The sequence below is a fragment of the Dendrobates tinctorius genome, unplaced genomic scaffold (genome assembly GCF_039654945.1).
Source record: "Dendrobates tinctorius isolate UK_male_01 unplaced genomic scaffold, ASM3965494v1 ptg000147l, whole genome shotgun sequence".
Lineage (NCBI taxonomy): Eukaryota > Metazoa > Chordata > Amphibia > Anura > Dendrobatidae > Dendrobates > Dendrobates tinctorius.
Genome location: NW_027361814.1, coordinates 531,433 through 557,273, shown reverse-complemented (window position 1 = coordinate 557,273; position 25,841 = coordinate 531,433). Strand labels below are relative to the sequence as shown.

The 25,841-nt window shown below is 40.0% G+C and overlaps 2 protein-coding genes across 3 annotated transcripts in view; one reads left to right on the top strand and one right to left on the bottom strand.

The window, feature by feature from the left end:
• INSYN2A (inhibitory synaptic factor 2A) overlaps positions 1 to 25,204 on the top strand; it is a 77,654-nt gene extending 52,450 nt beyond the window's left edge. For both annotated transcript variants that reach the window (XM_073546337.1, XM_073546336.1), the window contains exons 3-4: positions 6,008 to 6,079; positions 20,703 to 25,204. In XM_073546337.1, coding sequence (XP_073402438.1) covers positions 6,008 to 6,079; positions 20,703 to 20,886 — 256 coding nt within the window. In that variant the 3' untranslated portion in view covers positions 20,887 to 25,204. The remainder of the gene's footprint in view (positions 1 to 6,007; positions 6,080 to 20,702) is intronic.
• DOCK1 (dedicator of cytokinesis 1) overlaps positions 1 to 25,841 on the bottom strand; it is a 495,500-nt gene that overhangs the window by 238,044 nt on the left and 231,615 nt on the right. The window lies entirely within an intron of this gene.

The window sequence follows — 25,841 nt, the reverse complement described above, 5'->3', positions numbered from 1 at the left end:
TCTAACAAACAGAAAATCCCTGCATGTGTTGAGGCTGTTTAACAGCTACAAATCATGCAGCCGCAGGGAGTCGAACATAATATACGAGCACTCCCGAGATACTCCGATAACACCTGAGCATGCTCGTTAACACTATTGGACACCCTTTCAAGCGTGTTGTTTTAATTAAGTTTTTTCAGTACATGCAAATAGTATAAAATTGTCCCGATTACCGAGGGCTGGTGGGGTGAAAAATAGGGATAAATAGGTAAGAATATGGTATAATAGAAATACTGATAAATGGAATGTTGGTGAAATATATAGAAAGCAGGAAATATAACATTAAGGATCTTTATTTACTGTATATGTATGTATGATTGTAAGGAATAAAGAACAATCTACCATCGGTTACGTTATCGCCTTGCGCCACAAGTTGCCCCGTTATCAATTGGAGGAATAAGCCCAACTCCAAAGATGTTTTCTTTGTAGTATGAGGGATAAAAAGCCTTTAGAAGTGGAACCAGTCTGCTCTTCAGAAGCAACGTAACAGAAGTAGGACAATAGAATTGGGAATTCAATAGCTGCGTGTTGGGTCACTCGGTACTGACCCGTATACAAGCTTCCACCCCCCGTAAGCAATTATACCATTCTCAGATGTTGCAGATAGATCTACATAACGATTACTGCCCGGTACAAAGACTGAGTCAATTCAATACAGTCAAGTCCTATCGGTAGACTGCTCTCTCCCAGAACGATGACTCCTCTAGAGAAAAATTGCTTGGCTGACATGAAAAGAACAATGGTTTCATGGTCTTGTTCTATGGCAAAACTGAGAAAGTAACGTTAATTGTTGAGTTGATGTACGCTGGCATTATCCTTCTCAGTATTATCGTATTATCGTTCTCAGTTATCAGCCATTATAGCCTACGGTTAGATTAATTTTTCCAATTGCTTGATTGCCTAAGAAATGTTTATCAGTCCTCTCCTTAATGGTAAGAAAATATATATATTTTATAAAACTTCCCAAAATATTCTTTTACTTCCGAATGTCCACCGATTGCCCAAAATCAACAATCCAATTACAGTCCTGAGTTTGACACAGGAGAAAATTTCATGTGTAGGTAATGGGGATGGTGGATTTGCTTACATGAATCGCAAAGCCAGCCCCCGTCTCAGTTAAAGCCCCATAGGCTGGATCAACTTTTAAAATGTGCTGTTAGCCAGGCCCCCTACATACAACTCTCTCCTGTGTCAAGCACAGGGATGAAAGTGCAGTTTACGGGTTCCAGGACTGCAGCCATTATCAATATGACAGAGAACATTTAGGTTTAAGAATAAATAAAAGTGGTATACGTTTATTAAAAAAACCAATACATGCAGAATTAAGGTAGTTGCAAGAATTAACAAAATGCATCTTTTATTAAGCAAAACTTAAAAATATATGTATGACGACGCACTAGTTTGTGAAGAGCACGTCGGGTGTGCTTGGTTGGTGATCAAAGACGCCAATCTGAGTAGTCGATCATGTGTATTTAGCTTTGTATTTACAAAATTATTGTTATTTTTCTTAGCTGTGCCATTTATTCCCATCATGGGGCTTTCCCTGTGGCTTCACCCACTTTGTTTTTGGGTGTGGTATAAATATATTTTGTATTTATATGTAATAAATTCTGCATTTTATCCATTCTTGAAACTACTCTGCTCCCACGCTTATTGTAGTGTGGTTGTGGGATTTCAGTCGGTGCTTTAGGATCTCCCACCCCACTCTGTCATGTCACGGTATTGCTTTTTTTTGTTTTTTTACTCCTTAATGACTGCCAATAAGTTTTTTTACTGACCAGAGATATAAGAGAATAGCGTCTCCACAGAGGTGACAATCCCGCAGCTGTCGGCTGTCCACTACAGCTGACAACTTGCTGTATCACAAACTTGGCACTGTCCATATCTGTTTAACCCCTTAGATGCTGCCGGCAGTAATGACTATCATATAAATGGTTAACAGTGTGAGGGCTCCCTATTTATCCCCATCAGCATCCTGAGATCATGATTCTGTGGTCCTGATGTTTGCCATGGCAGTTCACGGCCAAATAACGGCCTTAGAGTCTGACGGCTGTTGTAACCTGTTCAGAAATTAGTGACATTTCCCCAAAGTCACTTCAAACCTGGATTGGTTCCTAAAAAATAAATTTTGAATATTTCAATGAAAAAATTAAAAACTGTTTCATTTTTTAAACCTCCTAAAATGTAACAAAATAATAGAGCATTTTACAAATGGTGCTGATGTAAAGCTGACATGACGGAAATGTTATTTATTAATGTTTTTGTGTGATACGACTATCTGGATTTTGGCCCGGTCACTAAGGGGTTAATATTTACAGTAGCTGTACAGCTGAGCACACTTATTTACTTATTTTTAAAGTGGACAAGCCCTTTAAGGAGGACCTATCGGCAGGTCAAACGTGGGCAGGTTTTGCTCTTTTGCCATTTTATTCCAACTGCTCCCCAAAATATTCTTTTTATCAGCCAGAATATATCTATATAGAGATGGTTCCAGATTATATCTATATATCTAGATAGATCGCTAATTATATCTATCATTTTTGCTGGTCTTTACAATGGAATGTGGCTCCCAGGATAATTATGGAATTTTGGCAAAGAGCTGAAAAAAAAAAAAAAATTCAAGTTTATGTGTTAAATTTACATTATAATCAAAGGGTCCTTAGCTGAGATTCTTCACTGGAGGTGTCACTTTTTTTTTTCTACATCATTTTGGTCAGTCATAAGCATGAGGCATCAAACAGAAGGGGAAAAAAAGAAAAAACACACCCAGAGAAGCCAGAACCGTCTCTCTCTGTGTGATATTATGGTACGCCATGTGATGACACACAGCTCGGCCGTCCTCCCCAGATCACACCGGCTGCACCAGCTGAGATTACAAGCAAGGGGAGTAAGGTGAAGAGAGAGAGCAAAGTTGTGGGTCATCAGAAACACATGCCTGCATCTATTTTAGACATCAGGCAATAAAACCCTGATAGCCAGAGTGGTGTGTGACATGCTGCAGCTTTCACCCCACAGCACTGTCACCTCTGCTCTCCTCCCTCCACACTGTCAATGCCCATTCTAACCTTCTAAAGGAGCTTTGTTTTTGTTTTTTTTAACCCTGCATGATGCTGCTTGCTTATGATTGTTTGAAGTCAAGCAGGGTAAAAAGTAATTGCTCCTAAAGAAGAATCTCTGCTGACACCCCTTAATATTGTAATTTAACATACAAACCTTCAGAAGCTAATATCTCGCCAATGGAGAGGAGACGTTAAAAAAATATTATATTTATACATACCCATACATATATATATGACTTTCCATTCTGCTTTGCAGCCATTTGTTCTTCATATGGACAGTTTAGCATGCTAATCTGCTACAAGTTCCTCTTTAAGTAATCACGTCTGCATCGGGTGACTGAACAGCTTTAATGCTGTCATGCTGCCTGCTAGGTCACATACAAGGCCAACAGGCATTGGCAGCTATCCTTTTCATTGAGAATAGTACAGTGGCCGGTCAGCCATGCATGCACCTTAGCAGGCACCTGCCAACGCAGGGTCATTGGTGTCACTCACATCAATATGTGGACTTGAGTAGTGCCACTGCTCCCCTCTCTCACACTATGTGCAATGGATGTGACCACCATTCATTCCAGAGAGTATTTTCCATGATATACAGTGGGGCAAAAAAGTATTTAGTCAGTCAGCAATAGTGCAAGTTCCACCACTTAAAAAGATGAGAGGCGTCTGTAATTTACATCATAGGTAGACCTCAACTATGGGAGACAAACTGAGAAAAAAAAAATCCAGAAAATCACATTGTCTGTTTTTTTTTCATTTTATTTGCATATTATGGTGGAAAATAAGTATTTGGTCAGAAACAAGCAATCAAGATTTCTGGCTCTCACAGACCTGTAACTTCTTCTTTAAGAGTCTCCTCTTTCCTCCACTCATTACCTGTAGTAATGGCACCTGTTTAAACTTGTTATCAGTATAAAAAGACACCTGTGCACACCCTCAAACAGTCTGACTCCAAACTCCACTATGGTGAAGACCAAAGAGCTGTCAAAGGACACCAGAAACAAAATTGTAGCCCTGCACCAGGCTGGGAAGACTGAATCTGCAATAGCCAACCAGCTTGGAGTGAAGAAATCAACTGTGGGAGCAATAATTAGAAAATGGAAGACATACAAGACCACTGATAATCTCCCTCGATCTGGTGCTCCACGCAAAATCCCACCCCGTGGGGTCAGAATGATCACAAGAACGGTGAGCAAAAATCCCAGAACCACGCGGGGGGACCTAGTGAATGAACTGCAAAGAGCTGGGACCAATGTAACAAGGCCTACCATAAGTAACACACTACGCCACCATGGACTCAGATCCTGCAGTGCCAGACGTGTCCCACTGCTTAAGCCTGTACATGTCCGGGCCCGTCTGAAGTTTGCTAGAGAGCATTTGGATGATCCAGAGGAGTTTTGGGAGAATGTCCTATGGTCTGATGAAACCAAACTGGAACTGTTTGGTAGAAACACAACTTGTCGTGTTTGGAGGAAAAAGAATACTGAGTTGCATCCATCAAACACCATACCTACTGTAAAGCATGGTGGTGGAAACATCATGCTTTGGGGCTGTTTCTCTGCAAAGGGGCCAGGACGACTGATCCGGGTACATGAAAGAATGAATGGGGCCAAGTATCGTGAGATTTTGAGTGCAAACCTCCTTCCATCAGCAAGGGCATTGAAGATGAAACGTGGCTGGGTCTTTCAACATGACAATGATCCAAAGCACACCACCAGGGCAACGAAGGAGTGGCTTCGTAAGAAGCATTTCAAGGTCCTGGAGTGGCCTAGCCAGTCTCCAGATCTCAACCCTATATAAAACCTTTGGAGGGAGTTGAAAGTCCGTGTTGCCAAGCGAAAAGCCAAAAACATCACTGCTCTAGAGGAGATCTGCATGGAGGAATGGGCCAACATACCAACAACAGTGCGTGGCAACCTTGTGAAGACTTACAGAAAACGTTTGACCTCTGTCATTGCCAACAAAGGATATATCACAAAGTATTGAGATGAAATTTTGTTTCTGACCAAATACTTATTTTCCACCATAATATGCAAATAAAATGAAAAAAAAACAGACAAATGTGATTTTCTGGATTTTTTTTTCTCAGTTTGTCTCCCATAGTTGAGGTCTACCTATGATGTAAATTACAGACGCCTCTCATCTTTTTAAGTGGTGGAACTTGCACTATTGCTGACTGACTAAATACTTTTTTGCCCCACTGTATTTAGCGTAGCTTGCACATTATGAATGCATTTTAGAACACTGATAAAGAGGTACTGAACAAAACAATATCTGTGGGTGTTTGAGTAAAAGGAAATGTGTCACTAGTTTTTTGCAACTCTATCGGAGGGAAGAAGTATGTCAAGGCAGAGACTCTGATTCCAGTGATATATCACTTATTGGGCTGCCTGCAATAGTTTTGGTAAGTTTTCTCTGCTGCAGATCTTGCAGTTCTCTAAATGCTGAGCCCTGTATAGCCCCGTCCACATACTGATTGGCAGCTTTCTGGCTATGCACAGTGGACACAGAAAGCTGCCAATCAAAGGTGGGGTTGGGGCTGGATTTCCTAGCAGCAGGTTTACTAGTCCTCCAGTTGCTAATCTCCTGCTGATAAGTGATTTTATCAAACTTAAAGCAAGTAGCCCAGTAAGTGACATCAGGAAAGCAAGTAGCCCAGTAAGTGACATCAGGAAAGCAAGTAGCCCAGTAAGTGACATCAGGGAATCAGGGAGTCTCCGCCCTTACATCATCCTGTTCTCAGATTGGGTGGCAAAAAACTGGTGATGGATTCTCTTTAAAGCTACACTAATAGAAAAAAAAAAAAAGACTCATAATGACAATAAAATCAGAAAGATCAGTATTTGCAAACCTGCTTGATCATTTTGTGATATTTCTTCGATTTACAGCTATTTCTATTTTATGTTTAGGCTTTCATACCGGACTGGCCAAGATACAGCAAACTGTGACACGTGCAGGAACAGCGCATGTATAATATACAGGTAAAAGGTCGTTATTTTACACATTGAGCATGCTCATATACATACATGTAAAGAAAAAAAAAAACACACACACACCAGTTCAAATCGCTGTTTATAGCCCTGAACCCTGCAAACAAAATATGTCCAATATATACCGTAAATATAATGTCTATAGGAAAGGAAATACGATTTTAAATGTTTCTTGGTGGTCCTTTGTGGTCATAAAATAATATGAAATCATTTTTATTTACATTGTACTCCAGATATCGGGGAAAAAAAAGAGATACAAAACCGACAAAAATTAAGTCCCATGTATTGCGAAAAAAGGGGTAAAAATTACTTGAATATCAATTTTTTTTTTTTTTTTTTAATAGCTATTAAAATCGCATGTACGATAAAATCCGGAAATGTGCCTGATCGAATGGTTAAAGAAGCATTCTCAGCTTTTGTTTATTTTTTACTTCTATAAGGGCAACCAACATCTGTTTGTCTATCCGATTCTGCGCACTTCATTCCATCTAGTTCAGCCTCTTGTTCCCTTTAGACTCCATCTTGAACTTCAGATTACATCCTGCTCGTTATTCTTATATGTCCTGCTATCAATCCAATGATGCATTAATACAGCATAATATGACTGGCTAGATTATGTATGATCTGTGTCACCTGGGAGGATACAGTGATTATCCTTTCTTCTATGTTCTCCAAAATTAGCTAATAAATTATAGGTATTCATTAAAGAAGTCCGCCTCCTCCTCCCATCAACTTTTTTATCCTTTTAATATATTGCAATCCTGATATTATATAACATTGTATACTTACAATTGCTCATTTTGCTTTTCTACCCAGCTAATTCTTCTCTTTTCCATTAGGTCTCTGACATCATGTCATTAAAAACTGACTAGATGAATCCTTTTAAGCTCTATGTAGAGACTACAGGTCAATTTTCTCTGCATGAGTCATCAGATACTGCAAAAGTCAATGGCAGGGGGGAAAGGAGTAGCAGCTGGGAATGACTTACACAGGGAAAATAGACTTCCTGTTTCTACACAGAGCAGAGAAAAGAGAAGAATTAACTAGGTAGAAAGGGAAAAAGAGCAATTTTAAGTGCACAGTGATGTTATGATATAATGATTGCAATATATTAAGAGGATAAAAACTTTGATAGGAGCACTTGTATAAGACAGGCTGAACTGTATTCTACATTTTAATTGGTACAATGATTTAAAAAAAGCAGATAAAAAAAGACAAGATTTGTACAGACAATAAATGTGGTATCCCAGTTACATATAAAATGTAATTGTGTAATAGTTTAACTCCTAAGTTCCATGAGGAAACTCAATATTATAGAGCAAATACAATATTCATATAATATATAAACTTGGTTTTTTTTTGTAAATCATTGTACCAATAAAGATTTACAACTTTTTAATATATTGTTGGGTTGTTCACGCGTTTGTCAGGTTACACTACATTATAATTGTTTGATAGGAGCTGTGCAGTAATCATCATTATCTTTGATATCAGTTTCAGTTAAGTGGTACAGTCCATGCATGGGCAGCATGGTGGCTCAGTGGATAGCACTACAGCCTTGCAGCGCTGGAGTCTTGGGTTCGAATCCCACCAAGGGCAACATATGCAAGGAGTTTGTATGCTCTCCCCGTGTTTGTGTGGGTTTCCTCCCACTCTCCAAAAACAAGAGGAATTTAGATTGTGAGCCCCATCGGGGACAGTGATGATAATGTGTGCAAACTGTAAAGCGCTGCGGAATATGTTAGCGCTATATAAAAATAAAAAGATTATTATTATGCATTTGCGTCATACAGTTCTGGTGAATGAGATGGTGTCCACGCAACTTTAACGATGAGAAGTATAAGGCTGAGTGCAGACGAACTTTTTGGCCCTGCGGATTTTTCTGCGCAGAATGGAAGAAATCCACAGGTCAAATTACCTGCATTTTTCCTGCGGATTTCTTCCATTTTTCCTGCGGATTTCTTCCATTTTTCATGCGGTTTTCTTGCGGTTTTTGTGCGGTTTTCCACTACGGTTTTCCCCCTGCGGATTTGGTGACAGGGGAGATGGAAAACCGCACAAAAGAAGTAACATGCTGCGGATTTTGTACCGCAGGAAAACCACGCTGAAAAATCCGCAGCGTCTGCACAGCGTTTTTTTTTTCCATTGATTTTAAAGCTACTGTACATCACAATGCGGATATGCAACGTTTCTGCGCGGTAAAATCCGCTGCGGATCCGCTGCAAATCTGCATCGTGTGCACACAGCCTAACATGAAACATCAAGTAGTAACTATACTAAATAAGGTAATATTATACAGTGGGGAAAAAAAGTGTTTAGTCAGCCACCAATTGTGCAAGTTCTCCCACTTAAAAAGGTGAGAGAGGCCTGTAATTGACATCATAGGTAGACCACCACTATGAGAGTCAAAATGAGAAAACAAATCCAGAAAATCACCTCGTCTGATTTGGCAAGATTTATTTTGCAAATTATGGTGGAAAATAAGTACAGTGCCTTGCGAAAGTATTCGGCCCCCTGTAACTTTTCAACCTTTTCCCACATATCATGCTTCAAACAAAGATACCAAATGTAAATTTTTGGGGAAGAATCAACATCAAGTGGGACACAATTGTGGAGTTGAACGAAATGTATTGGTTATTTTAAATTTTTGTGGAACATCAAAGACTGAAAAGTGGGGAGTGCAATATTATTCGGCCCCTTTACTTTCAGTGCAGCAAACTCACTCCAGAAGTTCATTGTGGATCTCTGAATGATCCAATGTTGTCCTAAATGACTAATGATGATAAATATAATCCAGCTGTGTGTAATCAAGTCTCCGTATAAATGCACCTGCTCTGTGATAGTCTCAGGGTTCTGTTTGAAGCACAGAGAGCATCATGAAGAACAAAGAACACAACACGCAGGTCCGTGATACTGTTGTGGAGAAGTTTAAAGGCGGATATGGATACAAAATGATTTCCAAAACTTTAAACATCCCAAGGAGCACTGTGCAAGCGATCATATTGAAATGAAAGGAGTATCATACCACTGCAAATCTACCAAGACCTGGCCGTCCCTCTAAACTTTCATCTCAAACAAGGTGAAGACTGATCAGAGTTGCAGCCAAGAGGCCCATGATCACTCTGGATGAACTGCACAGATCTACAGCTGAGGTGGGACAGTCTGTCCATAGGACAGCAATCAGTCATACACTGATTTCTTCAGCAGGGACAGGGAAGATGGTTAAAATTGATGGGAAGATGCAGGCGCAACAAAGGATTAAGTTAAAGGGGCCGAATAATATTGCATGCCCCACTTTTCAGTTTTTGAATTTCCACAAAAATTTAAAAATACCCAATACATTTTATTCAACTTCACAATTGTGTCCCACTTGTTGTTGATTCTTCACCAAAAATGTACATTTGCTATCTTTATGTTTGAAGCATGATATGTGGGAAAAGGTTGAAATGTTCCAGGGGGCCGAATACTCTCGCAAGGCACTGTATTTGGTCACTGATAAAAGTTCATCTCAATATTTTGTTATATATTCTTTGTTGGCAATGACAGAGGTCAAGCGTTTTCTGTAAATCTTCACAAGGTTGGCACACACTGTTGGTGGTATGTTGGGCCATTCCTCCATGCAGAACTCTTCTAGAGAATTGATGTTTTGAGCCTGTCACTGGGCAACATGGATTTTCAAATCCCTCCAAAGGTTTTCTATGAAGTTGAGATATGGGGACTGGCTAGGCCACTCCAGGCCCTTCATATGCTTCTTACGAAAGCCACTCCTTCGTTGCTCTGGTGGTTTGCTTGGCATCATCATGCTGAAAGATCCATCCACATTTCATCTTCAATGCCCTTGCTGATGGAAGGAGATTTGCACTCAGAATCTCACGGTACATGGCCCCACTCAATCTTTCATGTACACTGATCGGTCATCCTGGTCCCATTGCAGAAAAACAGCCCCAAAGCATGATGTAGCCACCCCCATGCTGCACAGTAGGTATGGTGTTCTTTGGATGCAACTCAGCATTCTCTCTCCTCCAAACATGACGAGTTTTGATTCTACCAAATAGTTCAACTTTGGTTTCATCAGATCTTATGACATTCTCCCAATACTCTTCTGGATAATCCAAATGCTCTCTAGCAAACTTCAGACGGGCCTGGACATGTACTGGCTTAAGCAGGGGGACACGTCTGAGTCCCTGGCGGCGTAGTGTGTTACTGATGGTAGCCTTTGTTACAGTGGTCCCAGCTCTATGCAGGTCATTCACTAGGTCCCTCCATGTGGCTCTGCGATTTTTGCTCATCATTCTTGTGATCATTTTGACCCCAAGGGGTGAGATCTTGCGTGGAGCCCAAGATCGTGGAAGATTATCAGTGGTCTTGTATGTCTTCCATTTTCTTCTTATTGCTACCACAGTTGATTTCATCACACCAAGCTGCTTGCCTATTGCATATTCAGTCTTCCCAGTCAGGTGCAATTACTACAGGAAATGAGTGGAGGACATAGGAGCCTCTTAAAGAAGAATACAGGTCGGTGAGAGCCAGAAATCTTGCATGTTTTTAGGTGTCTAAACAGGTATCAGGTTTTACTGCGTTTTTTGTGCCAAAACCCAATACGACTTTTTTTTTGCACTAAACTTTGTCAGCATGCACAAGAGACAAATCTAGCATGCTAAAACACACCAAAAAAACGCAGCAGATAATGCAAGGAAAACCAAGCAAAACCTGCTTTTTTCTCCTGCCAAGAGATCAGGTTTTGCTGCAAAAAAAAACAAAAACAAATGCCTAGTGTGAGCTTACCCTAATAAGGACTATAATTTCATCAGTCACTTTGTGATTCCGTGAGATACATATCTCATGGAAACTAAGTATCATGAAATGACGGAAAAAGGTTAAAGCCAAGCAGAAATGCGTCAAGAACCGTTACCTTGAATTACAAAGAACATCATGTCATCCGGTATTTGCTTTTGTAAGGGATATGAAGGAACATGGATTATTCTGAGAGGGAATATATCCATACAAGTAGGGATTTCAGATTACTGTCATCAGACACAATCATGTGCCCTGAGACTTAAATATGTGGCACAGCCTGACTGCCAACGAGCAAAGTCCCATCTGTTATGTAACAGCTGAAGGAAAAGGAAAGCATATACATTAACATATTTCTGGCACCGCTACTTAGAAATGGCTTATTTTTTAACGTTATCAAGTCTGTTAATGAGAATAAATATGCAACAAACAAACAGAGCAGATTTATTACCGGTATAATATCTATATAATTGTCGGATCTGGCCCAGGGAATCCGTCCGACTGCAGTCACAGCTTCATTTCCTTTATATTATCCAACAATAAAGAGGAATGTACATTGGAAGATTAAGAAATATTTTCATCAAATCCAGTTAATTGATGTAATACTAAAAACTGGATAATTCGGACTTAGAAACGACGGCATCAAGTATTAAGACTGTGAAAGAATATTCACTCCAGTGACAAATTCTTTCTTTTTTTAAAATTAATAAATCTAAAAATGTTTGCAATAGGGTTTCATTAAAAATGTTGCATCGCTTAGCTTTAAACACGCTGGCTGGCTATAAAATGAGTTAACTGAGAATCAGTCAGTGAGCTCGGTCCTACAGGACTCATCCTTATTTTACAGAACTCCATTCAGCTGTCTTATGACCACATCAAATCAGAACCTTTGCTTTCATGTGGTCATTAGCTGGAAAGATCCCAGTAACAGACAGATAAATGAGTCCGAACTCTCCTGTCAGCACAAGCTCACTGATGGATTCTTAGTTGACTCACCCTGCACTTGTTTGTGCTTCCTTCCTCACAGCCTGCACTTCTGTCTAATATCCGTCTGCCTTTAGAGGACGATGACACCAGACCTGCCCATCAATCTCCTCCTACAGAAAAACCCAGCGACTATTTTTTCATTAGGAGGAGGCTTGTGGACTGATCTCGCTGCACACTCCTGCACCAGCAGCCAAATTAGCTACAGGAGTTCGGTGCAGTGTGTGCAAAAGGAGGAGAACCTGTAACACTTTTAAACTAGTAAGCGCCACAAAATCAGGCCTCCAATGCATTTGTTAAAAAGGAGAAGTCTCAAGTTGTCTCTTGAGCAGCTCAGAGCAATGCAGTCTCCTTACTTCTTGGTTTCTGGCAGGGCAAGCTCTACTGTTTGAGTGACAGCTCTAGTGAGCAGCACAAATGTAGTATTAGTAGAACTATAAAGCTTAGCACAAATTCTACTGTAACACATTCAGCTGTCAGTGGTTTAGTCTACAGTGTACACCGTTATCACTGTATAAACATATAGAGAAATGGTATTTGAAAAAACACAGACCGGACAGTGAGATTGGTCATTAGGATATACTTGCTCTGAAAGGTGCAGGTTGTCGATATTGCAAGAAGCTGAAGGGGATAGAGAGGCAGGAGAGCAGCTAACTGCTGTATAGAAATCAAAAGATTGGAGAGAGGTGGCTGGTATGTTAGGAGTGAACTTGTCCTGGAATGTAACAACTGTGCACAAGCCAAGCTCCATGGAAACCAGCTGTACACTATGAAAGATAAATGCTGCCATTGAATGAGAATAACAGCAAACAGAAGGAAGTCAACTGCAAAGTTGCTTATTTTCATGCTGTCTAACTAATGAAAGCAATTTAAATTACTTGAAAATACCGATAATGCACCAAAACCAAAAAATGCTGGAGAGAATTAAAAAATAAAATAAAAAATCATATATCTTTTATTTAAGGACCTAATTGTAATAAACACTCAAAGTTGGTTGAGAATCCCACTAAATGAAAGTTATAAAGATGCTGTTTATAGGACAAAACTGGTAGAAGACAGCTTGCACCGCCCAAAGCAGTACTGTGACCAGTGGGGGCAGTCTTCAGCTACAACCACACTATAGCTTCCTATTCAAAGATTAAAAAAAAAACCTCTTCAACATCATTCCAAATTAATAAGTGGTATGTCACCCAATAAACCCATTGCCCATTTTTATATCCACAACAGATCTTGGGATTTCTTTATTTTTTGGTTGGGGGCTGGACGAGTTGTATTTCTGAATAACACCATTCCTATTACTATATAATGTAATGGAAAAAGGGAATAAAACTTCAACTGGTGTGAAACGGTGGGGAGAAAAACATAATTCCGCCAATGTTATTTTTGGATTTTGTTTTTGCAGCATTCATTGTGCGGTAAAAATGACTTGGCAACACGATTCTATGGATCAGTACTGTACCGGCAAAGCCAAAATTGTATAGTTTTAGTTTTCTTTTTTAACCTGATGTAGAACAATACAGTAGGGTTTAGGTCATGAATGGATTAAGACCCTCACTGATTATCCTAGCAACTACAGAAAGTCTGTTTGACCGAAAGATCCAGCACAAAGCCTTAAATTTTTGTGAGTAGTGTATTTGGCTTTTGGGCAAAATTCCAGGATGAACCAAAAATGCATTCTGACTTTTTCAGGTGAATTAATGTGACCTCTAAACGTTTACGCACATGTCCAACTGTTCAATGTCTCAGGACTTTTTGCACAACTTCATGTTCTCCATCTAGGAGCTTAATGGCAAAATTCACAACAGGCATTTGATCCGTGAATCGCCCAATATATTTTTAGGTTCAATTAAAATTGGTATTAAACAGTCCTCCACATCGTGCTGTTCAGATTTTGACATCAGACCAAAACGACACCTAGCAATTGATCACCTTGATCACCAGTACCTCGCCATTACGAGGCTTCAGCAGGATGTTCTCAGACGGCAGTGGCCACTGAGCTTAGAGAGTCAGAGAGTCATCAGCGGGAGATAGAAGGACTGGAAGAGTCACAGAAAGGCAGAGAAGTGAATGTCCTTTGGCCACATCCCACACTGATAACCGCTTCATTCTGAACAATGGCCTTTGGAACCGTATGATGATGCCACACAACTCCAAGAACATTTAAGGGAGATGAGGGAACCCAAGTTTCACATCAGGCCATTCAAAACCATTTATATCAGCGTGGTCTGCGTGCTAGATCACCTGACGACCAAGCATGGGCCAGAGAACATCTATGCTGGACGAGGGACGAGTAGGCATCAGTGTTGTTCACTGGTGAAAGTCGAATCACACTGAGCAGAAATGATAGTCGCCAACTATGTTGGAGACGTCAAGGAGATCGCTATGCATCAGCCACTTGTCACCAGACGGCCTTTAGTGGTGGTGTTACAGTGAGGACAATACAGAACTGCCCTACACTTTGTGAATGGTACAGTGACAAGCCCCTACTACTGGAATAACATCATTAATCCAGTCATTGCGCCTCTACACCAACAACACAGGACTAATTTCATCTTCATGGACACAAAATGTTCCAGCTCATCAAGGTCACATCATTAGGCCTGTTTCACATTTCAGCTATTTGACGTCAGTCAAAATCCGCCAGGTTGTGAAAAAACGGATCCGTTACCATTATGACACAAACGCGAGTCTGGGAAGGAGAGCGAGAGAATTTTTCTGCCGCCAGAACGGAAATTGGGGTTAAATTTCTAGCAAGGAAATCCTTCCGGGCATGCTCAGTGTGAAATAGCTAATCCATTGCCGGATTCCGTCAAAAAACGGTAGGCAACAGATCCACCGCCCATAGGCAACCATTATAACTAATGGCGGATAGCGGCGGATCCGTTGCTATCCGCTATTTTGACGCAGCCAAAAAATGTTTCATTGTGCGTCCACTCAAGTCAGCGGACGACAAAATTTTGGCGGATCCATCAAAAAACGGATCCAACGGATGAGCATCCGTCAAAATTCGCCGCTAATGCACGTCAATGGGGAAAAAAACGGATCCGTCAAAAAAAATGGTGGATCCGTTTTTTGGGCAAAACGACGGATTTTGACTGACGTCAAAAAACTGAAGTGTAAAACAAACCTTAGGGAACAGCTGCTGGAGACTGGAGAATATCACATGGAGTGACCTGCCCTTTCTCCAGACCTGAATCCCATAGAAAACCGATGGAATCAACTGAGGCACCGTGTAGAGGCTCGTAACTCTATACCCCAAAAACTCAATGACCTGAAGGCCACCCTTCAAGAAGACTGTGACGCCGTGTCTCAACAGACAATAAATCAACTTGTAAACAGTACAAGATGACGGTGTCACGCTGTAATTGATGCTTAACTCCACATGACAAGGTATTGAAACAATGACATTTTTGTCGGGGGTATCCCATCACTGTTGTTGGCTTTTGTTTCACTAATTTGCTTGAGATGAGGATATTACCATTGCTGCTTCTACTTAAATGTCCTACTTTCATGATAAAATATCACTGTAGAGTGAACGTTTTAAGTTTTCCATAAATTTTGCCCGAAAGCCAAATATCCCTAAATTTTTGTGAGTAGTGCATGTGCATTCTTAATGAATTACCGCTGATCTTTGAGAGAGAACACAGAGTGAAATCAAGATCAACAAATCATTGGGGAATTTTGGAAATTGGCCTTGCAGCTTATAGCATAGACTGTGTCTACTATTCTAAAGTTCTCTGTCCTCCCTAATGGACATCTCTGTTCATTTTGCTGCTATACGCAAATTAGGTTAGACAAAGACTTTGTGACTGTGATGTCACGGGTGACTGGATACTCCGCCTCCAGCAGGGCGAATTTCTATGTCACCCGTGACCCTGGATACCCCGCCTCCAGCAGGGCGAATTTCAACAATGAAACGTGCAGCTGGATACACCGCCTCCAGCAGGTGAATTTCAATAGTTACACGTGTATCTGGATACACCACCTCCAGCAGGGCGAATTTACAGAGATAAGGGAAACACCAGGGAAACTGATACAATGGAGGGCCCTGCAATAGGGAACGGGGACGTGGAGACCTCCTGCACTCCCCTGAGTCAGTGTCTCTACACTCCTGACGGTCCCTAGGCAGGTTCCGCACTTGGCAATGAGCAGGATACCTAAAAACCCTAGCTTGCCCTGCAGCTATCCCTTTCTAATGAATTGGACGATGCAGAAACTAATCCCATCACTGCACTAAAACACACATAAGGAAAGTTACAAACAGGGATAACACCACTTAGCTTTGCTCTGTTGCTATTGCTCCAAGGAACTCTTCTCTAGCTCCTTCCTCCACCAAGGATGGTTGGAAATGACCAATATCACCAACAGTGAGTGAGACTACCTGACTCTCCTTTATAAGCAAGAGCCAGAGTAATCACACCTGCTAGTGATTCCCGTGTAATACTACTAGCCACCACCGGGCAAAACTAGAACTAAAGACACCACTGTGTAACGACCCTAATGGCCACCGGGGGCAAAACTAACTTTAAGCAATCAGCTTAAAGGAAAACAAAAGGTTACATGTGCTTTTATCTGTCACAATCCAGCATGGATCGTGACAGTGACCATCCCAAAATTTTTAGATAACTCAGTTGACTGTATGCAAAATGCAGGTCAATTTAAAAGAATCAAAACCGAATGACGAGATTTTATTTTCTGCCATTTCTTCCATATGTGTCCAAATACATATGATTGGGATATATATAAATACGGATAGTGTCTACTTTTCAAGTTTCTGTCTTTTAACAGAAACTTCTGCGTTGGCGGGGAGAGTGCTGGGCGTTTGATTTTACATTTAAAGGGACAAAAAAACAGTGCCATGTCCAGCAAATAATGGAAATTAAATGTCAAAGTAAAAGCGTATGTTGACAACAAGATTTTCTATGCTTCCCAAAACTGCATTAAAAGTTCTACAGTACAAAGATGCTCGGAGGTTACATGGTAAAAAATAAGGTGAGAAAAACATTAAGAATCACAGCCAAATGGTGCTCAATATTACATTTAATTAAACTCTATAATTTAGAAAGAATTACAGAAATCAGAAATTTAAAAAAAAACAAACTAATTTTCACCAGGATGTAAAAAAATGATTTGTTACAAAAAAAAACAAAAAAACAAAGAGATAGAAAAATGAGAGCGAAAGAGAGATAGAAAGAAAAAGAAAAAAAGAAAGAGAGAGAGAAAGGAAAGAGAGAAAGTAAAAGAAAAGAAAAGGAGAAAGCATAAGAAAGAGAAATAGAGAAAATGTAAAAGAAATTAAGAAAAAGAGAAAGAAAGAGGAAGAGAGCGCTTGGGTGGCAAGCAGAGAGCCATGTTACAGCCATAGTACTACAGTGCCCATACTGTACCCTCACGATGCCCCCCCAAGGTATTCACGAAAAGTATTGCGTGACAAGGGCTCCATATGGCAGCGTGCGCAGGAATCTGTGTGCAGCCGTACAAAGTCTCGGCACACAGAAATGCAGTGAATTATTTAATGAAACACTTATGTGGATTCTGATTTAACTGCTTTAGTGGTTCCATTTTTCGAAAGTAGACACAAAATATTTATAGCAACAGTCCAAACATTGGCCGGCACTCACATAATTTTAAAAGAATTGCTTTATTGATCTAGTAGCATAAAAGGCACAAAAAGTAGTTGAACAAAAGAGCACAAAAATTAAAAAGGCAGAAGAGAAATATCAGCTGCGCTCTCAAGCAACATGTTTCAGACCTGCATGGTCCTTTGTAAAGTCTGACTTGACCGTGCAACATTATACTATTAAATATAAAAATTGCTATTTTCAACTTTTTGTAGACAGGATAAGATGTCTATATCTAATATATAAAGCTCAATGTGTGTGTGTGTGTATGTCTGGGATAGGCATCAGCACCGTCACAGCTACAGCCACAAAATTTGGCACCGTCACACGTCTGGACCCAGAGAGCGTCCTAGGCTATGTTGTGAGACGAAATTTTAACCCCGCGCATTCCAATTCACCAAACAATTTTGCCCCTATCTACATAATGGGGAAAAAGTGTGTGTGTATCAAGCCCCGCCCCTCATTATGATGTCATAATGGTTGCCATGTCGACGCTGATGTCATCATAGGTTGCAAGCCCCGCCGCTCATTATGATGTCATAATGGTTGACTATGGGATGGAGGATGTGTGATGAGTATATGGGCACTGGACTATGGGATGGAGGATGTGTGATGGGTATATGGGCACTGGACTATGGGATGGAGGATGTGTGATGGGTAAATGGGCATGAGACTATGGGATCGTGGATATGTATGATGGGTATATGGGCACGGGACTATGGCATGGAGGATGTGTGATGAGTATATGGGCACTGGACTATGGGATGGAGGATGTGTGATGAGTATATGGGCATGGGACTATGGGATGGAGGATGTGTGATGAGTATATGGGCACTGGACTATGGGATGGAGGATGTGTGATGAGTATATGGGCACTGGACTATGGGATGGAGGATGTGTGATGGGTAAATGGGCATGAGACTATGGGATCGTGGATATGTATGATGGGTATATGGGCACGGGACTATGGCATGGAGGATGTGTGATGAGTATATGGGCACTGGACTATGGGATGGAGGATGTGTGATGAGTATATGGGCATGGGACTATGGGATGGAGGATAATTATAATTTGTTATAACTAACCAGAGTTAGTTACTATGCCCGGGCAGCTCCGGGTTCTTCAGCTAGTATATATATATATATATATAAAGCTGTGTGTGTGAGTGTGTGTGTATGAGTGTATTGACGATGATGTCATAATCATATGTAATCAACTGATGTCATTCAATGATGTCAATCATTTGATGATATCACAATCAATCGATGATGTCACAGTTATTCAATGATGTCATCAATTGATGTCATAATCAACCAATGATGTCAATCATTTGATGTCATAATTATTCAAAGAGGTCATGATCATTTGATGATGTCATAATCAACTGATGTCATAATCAACTGATGATGTCCCCGCTATGTGGAGTGGGTGTGGCTTAATACACACTCACATAAACCAATGGGATTGAGGATGTGTGATGGGTATATGGGCACGGGACTATGGGATGGAGGATGTGTGATGGGTATATGGGCACGGGACTATGGGATGGAGGATGTGTGATGGGTATATGGGCACAGGACTATGGGATTGAGGATGTGTGATGGGTACATGGGCACGGGACTATGGGATGGAGGATGTGTGATGGGTATATGGGCACGGGACTATGGGATGGAGGATGTGTGATGGGTATATGGGCACGGGACTATGGGATGGAGGATGTATGATGGGTATATGGGCACTGGACTATGGGATGGCGGATATGTATGATGGGTATATGGGCACGGGACTATGGGATGGAGGATAATTATAATTTGTTATAACCAACCACAGTTAGTTACTATGCCCGGGCAGCGCCGGGGCTCTTCAGCTAGTACTGAATAAAGGTGATGAGAATTGATTACAGAGCGTTCCCGATTATCGGCCTATGTAAACATGCCCATAATCACCCGAACGTACGAGCATTCGCGGGTGAATGGATCGATTATGCCAGCTTTAAAGTCATCATTGGCAGCAGCTCACCCAATATAAACAGAGAATGTGCTGCCGATAACGTTACGTGGGGACAGAATGATTGTTTTAACCACTGTTCTGCCTCTATCATTGCTCTTCGGCCTGTGAAAACAGACCAGAAAATGGACGTTGATCGATTTCTACAAAGTAGATCGGCCCTTCACCTATCTATAGGTAATAAAAGTCTAATCGCTGGGGGGCGCCGTCACAAAGACCCACAGCAATAACTAGAATAGGGGCTCAGAGCCTTCATTTCCTCTCCATTACATTACCACATGCAGAAGAGGGGTCAGAGCCGTGAACAGAGCGGTGGCTGAGCACGTCCTATTGACAGGTGGAGTTCGCAAAGTGAATCTGTTGCCATATATTATAATGCAACAATGCAAACTGTATATATTTATTAAAATAGATCTATTAGGCCTGATATGTCTGGTGTATTTATTTTGAAAGTCCATATCAGAAATGATGTGTAAATTGAATATTAATTGAATCTTTTTTTGGGGATCAAGCTATAGAATGAAATAGCTCATAACTCCAAGTTTATGCAGCCTCCGCCCATCTAGCGTGACTGACAGCCGCAACGTGTACTGAGCAGCGTGAAAAATCAGCAACAGCAGGGAGGAGGAGCTGTCAGTCAGGCTGGGTGACTCCATTTGTGAACCATGAAAAATGTAATTGAGGAGGGTGGATATTCAGCAGCTGGGAGGAAGGACACTGAGGAGCTGTCAGTCAGATTGGGTGGCTCGATTTGTACACAGTCAGAAATGTAGTCTATGTGGGTTGAGATTCAGCAGCAGGGAGGAAGGACACCAAGATGCTGTTGTTCACGTGAGATAGGTGCAGACTTCGAAGCAGCAGGGAGGAGGAACACTGAGAAACAGTCAATCAGGAAAGGTAGGTGGAAGGTGGGTAGAGATTCAGCAGCAGGGAGGAGAGGTGCTTAACAGCTATCAATCAGGCTAGGTAGGTGGAGAATTAAACTTTCTTAAAGGATTTTACTCCAATTCTGACATGGATTGTCAAAGCAAGTATACCGGCCTCATCAGGTATAAATCTAATACATCATATATGCAGTTTGTATTGTGAAATCTGTTGACAGATATGATTAAAATATGTATCGCACATTGTCATCGCTGAGTAGAGCGCATTTTAAATTTGTTAATTTACGTAAATTACTTTTTTTTCCTTTCTTCTTCACATTTTAGTGTGGAACTGGATTTTAAGCAGCAAGAAGACAAACTACAACCAGTTTTAAAGAAACTCCATCCCATTGAGGAAACTCAGGTTGCACCTTTGCCTTACCCTGCAGAGAGTTACACGTCGACCCCCAAGCAAAAATCCAAAACAGAATCGAAAAAGCACGGAAGATGGAAACTCTGGTTCCTATAGCTAAAGCTGCTGAAACACGAGCCTCTGGCCTTCATGGGCACCATCTAAGAAAATACAATAGTCCATTACCGAAGAAGTGGGATCTTGTTAACGTGCAGTTATCAAGAAGCGTATGTTTGGTCAGTATGCAGATATCTACTGTGTGTACCAAAAAGGCCTTTATACTTGCAACTCACATGGCAGGAGCAAGGTATAAAACAAAACAAAAAAAAAATCACAACATGCCAACTTTTACTAGCAGTTCACTATGCGGGATGTAAAATCTGGATTAAAATTTGTATTGCCAAATGTGAAGAAAAGAAACGGAAAATGTGGAAGTTTTTTTTTTTTTTTTCCAATTATTTTGGTTCAATATATAAAAAAAAAAAATCAATGGCTATAATGCTATAATTTGGGTTTCTTTTATTTTGAGTTTATATTAAGAACATGGATTTAAGGGAAAAAATTTTTTATAGCCTAACATCTATAAAAAAAAAAAAAAAAAAGAAAAAAAGGGGTCTTTCATCTAACATTTTATTGCAAAATACAAGCAGGTGATGAGTGCAATTTTCAGCACATCAAAAATCCGGAGAAAGCACAAATTTTCAAGCGGTCGGAGACCAATGAAAATCTCAAAGATGAGACTAATTATGAGTTATGCCTTCCCGCGCTACAGAATATTTTTTTTTTCCTTTGTCACTTTCACGCTCACTTTAATATTACAGAAAAAAGACATTATAAAAATAAACCGCTCACGTCAGAGCAAACAGGCATATCCCAAAGTCAGAACATGCCTTTAATCTCATTGTTCGTTGACAGGGTCAAGGATATGGGACGCTTTGTTTTCTTAGACGTAATTTCTAATGTTTTCGTACCCAAAAAAAACAACAACTTTAAAACGAACAAAAAATAATAAAAAAATATATATCTCAAATAAAAAAAAAAAAACACAACAACACATTTCTGGCTAAGGTTTCGTAACTAATGTTGGAATAATGTTTGGTCTCCACCTTACAATGTTTTATAAGTATTAAATGCCATAACCATTGTATAAGAAAGCCAAGACTTTTTTTTTTTTTTAGTTAATTCGGCATTATGCTTTGTAATAATAGGTCATAGAGATCTACAACTTTTTTTTTAATAAAATGGTATAATTTAGATAAGTGGAATTTACATTTATTATTCAATGTCTGTTTAATTAAAAATGATAAAAAAAATGTGAATATGGATATTTTCTAGGTAATTTTAAAATAAAATTATTAAGATTAATTTTACTATTTAATTGAAGAAATAGTAAATGAATGAAGGATTGTTTCGCTACTTAGTATAGTATAAAACAGTTATTATATGCTCTTAAATGAGAGAGGGGGATCAAAAAAAATAAAAATAAAATAAGTAATATCTATATTTACAAAGAATTTTTGCAATGTATCCTGTATAGCTTAGATCGATGAGAAAGTACAGAATTCAGTTTTCTACAATGCTTCGAGAAAGGTAGCTTCCCAGAGTTGCAAAATTTAATTTATATAGTTGAAGAATCTTATCTTCATGGAAAAAAAAAATCTAGTTCATTAAAGGAACACTAAATATATCTAAAAAAAAATAAATAAATATAAAATCACACAAAAACAGAATTATCCCAATCTCGTCCTTTTCTTTATTTCTGTATTTATCTGACACTGCAATCAAAATTGAGGAATTTAAATTCAATTCTTGTTTTCTGAGAGCTCAGTGATTCCTCGCCTCCTCCTCCTTGCAATCCTAGCTTTTCTGTAAGCGCACAGTCAGGTGGGCCGAGATCAGACCGCAATGCTCGTACTGGCCGGCGGCTCTCCTGAGCCAAGCGTTACAGCTGCAGCGAAATACATGAAACGATCACGCTTGGGTAGGGAGAGCCGCCGGCCAGTCCGAGCATCGAGATCAGATTTATACAGCCGTCTGACTGCACTCTAAGGCAAATGATTGATGGAGGGTCCCTGCCCCACCTCATATTTAGACTAAAGGTGACCGAATCAGCAGGCACCCCCCACCCCCCTTTCAACATTAGCGTACTAACGGCCAAATCGGCAAATATCAACAGGATCGACCAGCGGCCTAATGTGTATGGAGACATCCTGACTCTCCCTCCCTTGAAAAGTTAAATGATGGGAGTGAAGGATGCCACCACATTGGATTACCAGTGGCCAGTCTTTTTATTTCCTGGAGATAAGTCGCTGATCTAGGAGAGGAAACAGCCGTGTGTTCCAATCTATGTAGGCATCGGGAACAATTGATCGGCCACCAGTCATCTTATGTGTATGGGGGCTTTAGACTGGAGCAGAAAAACCGAAATACTAAACACCATCCTTTATCTACGCCTACCTGTGAGCGATCGATCAGACTAAAAATAAAATAAAAAGCAAATTAATGCTTGTAGGCGTTACAGTGTTCATTTCTGTGCTTAGGATTCTTTTAAAAGGGTTGTCGGGTGGGTAAGTTTTACTTATTTTTTTTACCAATGACTAAGAACAGGATAAAAAAAAAAAAGCAATACTCACTTCATCTAATCCTCAACTGCTGTAGTTTTGAGGTTGCCCGTATCACCCAAAAACTTCCACCCAAAAACAGGAAATGCTAGGAAAAATAGTGCAGCCAGACCCTGCCTGTGGCGGGTGCCAATGATCAGCTGATCGGGCATCTCCTGTTTGTCATGAAGGAACCAAAACGTCTGGCAGGGTGGCAGCCTTCGAGGAATGGGACCCACAGATTCAGAGAGTATTGCGCTTCTCTTAAATTTTTTTCTACCCAACCTATTCTAAGCCACTGGTAAAACAATTTTATCCACCATAAAACCGCTTAAAGGGCTTGTCCGGAGAAAAGCAGTTTTAACTGATCCACGGCATAGGTGATAATTTATGGATTGGATCCCAACCAAATGCCAGAACTTAAGTTGGGTTCTCTGAAAAAAGTTATAACTTATCTGCAGGACAGGTGATAACTAGTGAAGAGCGAGTGTGCTCACCACTCAAGTGACCATCGGGGTGCTTGGATACGCACAGATTATCGCGGGTCCTCGAGCGTCATGCTCGAGTTCCCGCCCCACATGTTTCGTGGCTGTTATACAGCCAATAAACATGCAGGGATTGCCTGAAACATGTTGGGAGGGAACTCGAGCACGGCGCTCGAGGACTAGCGATACTCTATGCGTACTTGAGCGTCCCGATGCACGCTCACTCATCACTAGTGATGGCAAATCGTTGATGGGCATGACTGTCAGGAGGCGCACAGAACAGGTCATTTTCATCCCCCTTTGGATGGAGTAGTAGTGCACATGCCGACTGTCTCTCCATTCATTCTCTATGAGGACAGCCGAGCGCTGCGTTCAGCTATTACCGATAGTCTCCATAAAGATTGAATGGATTGGTGAGCGAGCTTGTGCATTACTGCTCCACCGTGATGGAGATCAGGTGTCCTGTTCAGCGCGCATCCTGGGGGGGGGGGGGTCATACCCCTCAGTGATCTATAAGTTATCACTTTTCCTGCAGATAAGTTGTAACTTTTAAAAGACAACCCTTTTAAAAGGAGAAAACAGACAACATAAGGATCACAGGGCTGAAAAAAAGCTAATTACACAGTGGCTTCTGTGTACTAAACAAATCCTATGGTCAGTAACCAATTAGATTTTTCCTTTTTTTTTTTCTTTTTTTAAGAAAAAATAGGAGACATGGGATTACAGATTTGCCACAGAAGATTTAGTAGCTACTGATATACACCGCAGGTTATTTTCTTCACTGTAAGAGAAATAATTGATACAAAAAATATGAATACTTGAGTGTGAAAGTAATGCATAAAATGGAAGATTAAATGCATGGATCGCTGATTTTTCTTTTTAGTAATTTTTTTTTTTTTTTTGTCACTGCGATTGGTACATCCAGATAAAAAGGTGCTTTATTTTCTATCACTAAGTGATAATTTGAAGCGAGTGTAAGGATTGTACATTCTTTTTTTCAGTAATATTGTATAAGATGTGTATTCATGCCCAGATACATTTATGCTTTATTATGAATAATACTTGTCAGACTTGCTTAATAGGGCTACAAAAAAAAAAAAAAAAAAATGTACATAAAAAAGAATAATCAAAATTATTTTTGTGTATAATATAGTCTCTGTGAAAGGAATAGTGGTAATGTGCCAAGAAGGAAGTGCAATTGTTACTTGCTGGGCGGGGGGAAAAGGAAAAAAAAAAATATATATATATTACTGTATTTTTATTATTATTATTTTAATTAAAGATACATATGTTTATACTGCACAAGAAAAAACTTTGTTTTAAAAATCCCCAAATAAAGTTTTGCCCATACGTCATGATTTAATTAATAGAATAGTGCATTAAAAGACTGGTTATCATTTATCACAAAAGAGGATTTTACTTTTGCTGGGAACATTTCTATCAGGAGAATGAACCGCGCTGAAATAAACAAGTACGGTATACACTAACATCGTAGAAAAGTAACTGAGGTTTATTGTCAATTTATGTCACAAGTTTATACATATTTTTAAGACATATTTGCCAAAAGATTGTTTACAACTAGCATAAACGCTGTTTTTTATTTTCCCCCACATCTCTTTTTTTTGTGTGCAGAAAAAGCAAAGTGGGTGTGAATTCACGAAAACTCAGGTGTTCACCGGGCGTTTACAGGGAGCGCCATCGTTAAAAAAAAAAAAATCACCTATGGTTGGAATTAGGTTTTTGTGTTACATGTATTTTTTTTTTTTTTTTACATTTTGGCAATTTTTTTTTTCATATTACGATCTTTATAAAAAAAAAAAAAAAAATCACACAATTAGTAATCCTGCAATTTCTTCACACTGATTTTAAAGATTTTTTTTTTTTTTTTTTTTTTTAGACTTTTACGTCCTGTCGTTTCAGGAAGCGTTTTCAGCAGGCTCCTTATAAGCAAAGGCAGAATTGCAGTGACAAGTAAAACCTCTACGTA